The following is a 6,401-nucleotide window of genomic DNA, read 5'->3' as shown; positions in this document are numbered from 1 at the left end:
GTAAGAGGTTTTTATTTAATAGAATTTTTGGACAAAAAAATCGCAATATATCGCCTTGCTTACAGTATCACAATATATTGGGATATATCGTATCGTGACCCCTCTGTCATGATATGTATCGTATCGCCAAATTCTTGCCAATACACAGCCCTACTGTTCCAAGCTTTCTTTGGTTCCAAGAATGAACCCTTTATGGAGGAAGATGTAAACTTTAAATCATTTTTCCTGCAAATCCTTCATCTTGCTGTCGGTAGCCAACTGGGCGTGAACATTGACCCACGTGTCAGCCCCATTCACCAGCTCAGATAGTGGGCCAGCATGGGTTTTCATAAACTTAGGCCCAATAAGACCCCAGAACTTAATGTCTATGCGGTTGAGACTAGCATGAGACTAGCACTAGAATGTTCCCTTGTTGTGCAACTCATCACCTTGAACTGACAATGRCTCGCAAAGGGGGCGATGTAGGGAACCCCATGACCTCACGGTAAAGCTAACCCTGTGGTTGACCCCCTTCAACCTCCCCTGGTTCTCCTAAAGAAACTTTCTTCCCAAGTCCAAATTGCTCTGAAAAGTATAAATTAAACATTCTCTCTGTCTCTCCCTGAAAAGTATCCATAACAACTCCAGTTGCAAATATTATGCTGTCTGCCCCTCACTATTTGTGCCAGCTTGCAAACGTGCCCAAGGACTTCCCTCATGCACCTGCTAATCGTGACTTTATAAAAAAAACTTTCCTTTAACGTAATGATTCTGTTGTTGTCTATTTCATGTGCTTAAATTTCTACTTCATATGCTTAAGAGTTTTTTTCTTTTCTATTATTTTTGTTCAGCTCAAGATACCTTTGTCAGGGTTCCCATGGGTCCTTGAAATCCTTGACAGTTTGTGAATTTGAAAAATGATTTCAAGGCCCTGGAAAGTGTGTGAAAACAGCCAAAATTTACGCTTATCCTTGAAAGCCCTTGAATGTTTTTTGGGGATTGAAGTTCTTTATTCACACGACTGATTTTCATCATCTGTAAATAAAAAAACATAATAATAAAATAAAATAAAAACCTTACATTTGTTGTGATGAATAACTCAGTATTAAGGTAAACTGACATGGCTTTCAACAAATAACTTGAGCCAAAGTCATAGTTTCACCCAATCAGAGCAGAGTACGGCGGCTCTTTCTTTCTGAGCCCAGGTGAAAGCACGAGAGCTCCATGTGTCCTCACAGGAGGAGCTGCCGAAACCTCCCAGGACATAATTACATGTTCATGTATTGTGGATATGAATGTATGGTAAACATTTAATCCACTTTCTTTCATTGATTCTGACTCAACAACTTCTATGTTGTTCAGTTTTTCATTGAATTTACATGATATTAACTTGTTTATTGGTAACGTTCTGCAGTAGCAGCAAGCAATTGCCGTTGCGCATGGTTCTTGAATTTGAGGAAATTGGTACTTGAAAGTCCTTGAAAGGTCCTTTAATTTGATGTTGACAAAGGTGTGGGAACCCTGCTTTGTGTAATCGTGTTTTGTTTAATTCTCTCACAAATAATAATGCTTATAGCTTGCATAGTAAGCATCATTTAGTTTAGTTTTTGATTTTTAACCAGTAATCATGTCTTAGGCTTTGTTTAGATTAGCAGTCGTGTCATTTTATTTTACATTGAAACGAGTTATAGTTGTGCTGATATGAAACATATTCCTCCAAAGTTTACTCCCAGATTAAGTTGCTTCTTTTCTCAACAGCCAGACTCACACCTGACAAAACACGCTCATATTTTGTCTTTATCTTTTTCCAATTCTCTCCTCTCTGGGAATATTTTTCCCTAGTGGGAGAAGTTAGTCAGTTCGCTTGCTAATCTAACRCTGAAAACATCTTGCGAGTTTTCAGCCTCTCTATCAATTCTTAGCCAATTTTCACAAGAAGAAACATTTTAAAATATTTTTAATTGGACTTTAAGAGTTTCCATTTTGGATTATTCTGAGCGCTTCCACCAACTACTGATCTGCCTTGGGAGTACAATCCTTCATCAGAGTGCTGCTTGAAAGTTCGCTCCTGCCCGTGGCTGCCCTGTCTTGGTCCGGCCGTGTTGTACCCTGTCCTGTGTGAGCAGAGGTGACACACATTACAGGGCCTCTGTTCCCAACTGGCCATCAGGTTGGAGGCTTCGTTCTCCTCACCATCTGCTCCAACACTCTACCTGGCATCAGCTGTCCAAGGTCCACGCTGCTGGCCTCACCTGCGCGCTCTGAATTAAGAATACGATTTAGTGTAAACTCTGCTGAAATGCTCTCCCACACGTTCACTCTCTTTTTTTTTTCTTTGTGTTCTTTCTTGAACGAATACAGACACATATCAGACACGCATCGTGCGTCCACCTTATCACGTTCACCCAAATAAACACACACACACACACACACCCACCAGCTTACTCTGGGTTAAAAATGTAATTGAAGCTGGTTCGACTGCTTGTTTAGAGATAAGCCGTTATCTTGTTTTATTAATTAACTGTTGACTGTTCATTTTAAACCAGTCTGTCATAAAAGAAAGCGTGTAATCTGTTCCTAATAAATTACTTGCAATTTTCTTTTTATTTGGTTAAATAAACACATGGCTCACGTTGTGAGGATGAARCATAATTAACAAGTCCTGTCCGTTGGTGTTTGTCTTTAAGATTTGTTCTCTTGTTACGACCAATTCCTCCAAGAGCTGGAAGAGAATACGACTTCTGTCGACAAATGTCAACAAATGTCCTAACTTAATTTTACTAACGTGTTTCAATCTTTCTGTCTCCTTCCACTGCAAAGTCCCTGTTCCACTTACTGGAATTCCAAAGACTGGTCCTGAACTACTCACCGCCTGCCAGAGTCCTTGACCTGCCTCGTAACCAGAAGGTGAGGGGACAAGGGATTGTGAAGCTCATTTACCATGAATGCTTTTTCTCTTTTATCACATCAGTTTTTCTACACTTTTCAACAAATAATATAGTAAGCATTGACTTTGAAGATGCCTACCTATGTGTTGTGTCTGGAGTTACCATACAATGAATATCCTAAATTTCCCACCTGTGGGACTAATAAAGGATTATCTTGTATAAAAAGTTAACACACCTTTTAAAAGCTAGGTATTTTGATGTGAAAAAAAAACTGAACACAAATAAGGTTGCAAAGTGGAGGAAAATTTCTGGAAACATATCAGACATTTTCCATGGACATTAAGGTAGGAAAAAATGTTAAATATTTTAAATTAGAAACTTTCCATGAAAATGAAAGTAATTAAAGTAATTATCAAGATTATGGGGGAAGTTTTAAAAGAACACTATCATACTTAAAAATCTAAGGATTTTGTTCTGTCATAGGCACATAATGAGTTTGACCCAAAGTCCATGAAAGTAACAAGTCTAATGACTTACCGTGTTAATGTGTGGATAATGTGAGACTCCACTCCCATTTTTTGCGCTTAAAAAGCATAATAGTCAAATCCTCATATAAAATGCTACCCCTAATTTTATATAGACCTCAGGATTTTTCAGCTTTTGCCGTGTATATTCTGGCGAGGGACATTATTTTAGGTGCATATTGTACACTTGTGTGCATGTTTTCTCAAACACAGACATTGCTTTAATCCTTGTTTCATTTATAATTTTGTGAACTGAGGCTGGCAAAACGGACTCTCCTGGCTTGTTCTGACAGGCTTCCTCCTTTTGACCCGTAACTTCAATGTCAATATCTTTCTCTTTTCTCCTCAGTCCCTTACTAGGGCCTCCTTCATCCCCGGCATGTTCATGCAATAAACAAATCACTGTATGAAACTCACAAGATAATAAAAGTGGGTATAACCTTTTATTTGGTAGTTCAGCCAAGATAATTAAGCATCAAGCTGCCATCTTGAACATTTTTGTAACTGGAAGTCCCCTTGTGTGCATATTATGGGTGTAAGAAAATATCGATACACTGAAATATCGCAATATTTCATTTCCCGATACTGTATCGATATTCTAATGCCCTGTATCGATTTTTTATTAAGGTTTAAAACATCAACTTTCCTGCCAGCTGTTCATTACTATGTTGTAGTTCAGCCTCTGACCACTAGTTGGCAGCAGTGAGCCAGCCATTTGGCTCCTCTACCTCTTGAGCGCCAGAGAGTAAGGGTAGCATTAGCTTCATGCTCCGATAGCTGAATCTGAGCGGAAAAGACCGACACCCTCTGCCTTCTAAGCTGAGGTAAGGTTACCAACAGTTACTTATTTGTCAGAATGTCTGTATTTTAAGCCAGATTAAGTGTTTTGTGCGCTCTTCTTTCCAACTTTAGTCAGCCTTCACGTTACAGAAGGCTAGCGCATGTCTATGTAATAGAATTTTCTGAGACAATGAATTTTGGTTTTTCATTTGTTTTTTGTTTTTTTTCCCAGTAAGAGGTTTTTATTTAATAGAATTTTTGGAACAAAAAAATCRCAATATATCGCCTTGCTTACAGTATTGCAATACATCGGGATATATCGTATCGTGACCCCTCTGTCATGATATGTATCGTATCGCCAAATTCTCGCCAATGCACAGCGCTAGCGCATATTTGTGGCTGTGAAGCAAAGCTTGCGGAAGGAGCAGTGCAAGCTTCTGTATGTGACTGAAAATGATCTGCTCCCACAGCAGAAGGCCTTTTTAAATTAGCTAAATGAACATTTGAGCATGCAAACATGCAACTAAAGTCCATGTCATAATTTTAGCTGTGAAAACAAAAACAAGTTTATTCTTCCTCAACTCTGGTGTGAAAAACAGAATGACTTCTGTTTTTTAGTAATGCGCTTCAGTGGGAGATCAGAGTGAGAAATTATGATGATTGCGGCACAATATTTCACACATACAAGTAAATATTGAAACTTTTTGTTGTCGTGCATGCAAAAAAAATCAGTCAAAATTTACCCCCATGTATAATAAGACTATGGATAATTTTTGAATGATTTTTTTGTATTATACACGCATAAAAACAGCCATTTGAATATGATGACATCGGTCATGATGAAGTATAGAATAGTGTAGGGCAGGGCTTCTTAACCTTTTCGACATTGGGATAAATTGTTGACTCCAAAGTGGCATAATTTGTGTCGTATTTGCGTTATAACTAAATTAAACGCACCCTAAGAATTGACAAGGAAAGAATTTGTCAAATAAATCATAAGACATGGCTATGACAAAAATCTACACACCTGCTATTTGCTGATGGCAGCGAGGGACACCCAAACTTAGTGACTCGTGCCAGTGGCACAAAGTGATCCTAGGAGTGTCCAGATRCATACCCCCCAGAAAATTTAGGGAACAAATATACTCAAAACTGCATTTTTCTAAATGCTTAGGATCAATAAAAAGATAAAATTGGTATACATTTATTGAAAGATGAAATAGTGACTTACAATTAGTTGTTAAGATGAACTTAATCTGAGCTCATACTTGAAATTTGTTCTACTCTTGTTGTGTTACACTCTGAACACCACGAGTTTGTCTGTAACTAAATAGACTAGCCTGATAAATGTAATGACACAGAAAAACTACAAAATGGAAAATACGACTTGCACTCCTGTTTGGTCCAGTGTTTTGCGTGTTTACACATTCCCTTGGTGGCTCTAGAATTATGAGCTGTTAAACTTCAGATTATTAAAAATATATGTATTGATAGAGAGGGACGTTGGTTTGAGAGAGGAGTGAAGGAAGCCATTTACGGTTTTCACTCGTACCTCCCTGTGTTATCCCCCCCACCACCCTTCGCTTATCGTCCCTACTTATCCTCCACTCTCTACTCCGATCTTTGCTTTGCAGAGGTGTTTTCTATAAATACCATAGTGTGTCACATTTAGTGGTCATAATAGGATGTTATTGTTTTCTCCCCTAATCTATCCTTATGTGGAATTTCTTTTTTCTTTTAAGGGTAAGGGTAACGCCATTTATGGCTGCAGGAGCCGGGCACCTGTTCTCCCGTATTTGTTTGCATTTGTCTCTCTCTCTTGGATGGGTTGTTCCAAACTGTATTTTGTTGTGCTTAACGGTGCAAAGACAAATAAAGTAATCTGAATCTGACAACATCTGCCAGAGCTGCAGCTCACCACGATCTTGCACAAACAGAAACTGAAATAATACAACAGAGCAGCACTAGAAGCTACTTTTTATTGAGGTCATACTGGGTCGGCCCATAAGCATTTAGTGGAACTTTGCTCTACCAGTCACAGCGCAACTGCTACCCACTCTCATTTGCTTAATTGTGACCCGTCACATCGAAACGAGGATTAAGTCCAAAAGTTGTATATGGAGAAATAGGCAAATACAGCGGGTAAAATAAGTATTGAACACGTCACCATTTTTCTCAGTAAATATATTACTAGAGGTGCTAATGACATGAAATTTTCACCAGATGTCGG

At 38.6% G+C, this 6,401-nt stretch overlaps 1 protein-coding gene across 1 annotated transcript in view; it reads left to right on the top strand.

Annotated features, from left to right (window-relative positions):
- The window catches only part of usp25 (ubiquitin specific peptidase 25), a gene marked incomplete in the record, with an annotated part of 93,279 nt that overhangs the window by 21,733 nt on the left and 65,145 nt on the right, over positions 1-6,401 (top strand). The window contains 1 exon segment of the mRNA XM_014030869.1: positions 2,800-2,886. Coding sequence (XP_013886323.1) covers positions 2,800-2,886 — 87 coding nt within the window.

This window comes from Austrofundulus limnaeus, unplaced genomic scaffold (assembly GCF_001266775.1).
Source record: "Austrofundulus limnaeus strain Quisiro unplaced genomic scaffold, Austrofundulus_limnaeus-1.0 Scaffold1132, whole genome shotgun sequence".
Lineage (NCBI taxonomy): Eukaryota > Metazoa > Chordata > Actinopteri > Cyprinodontiformes > Rivulidae > Austrofundulus > Austrofundulus limnaeus.
Note: the sequence above shows the minus strand (reverse complement) of the source record. Positions and strands in the feature narration are given on the sequence as shown.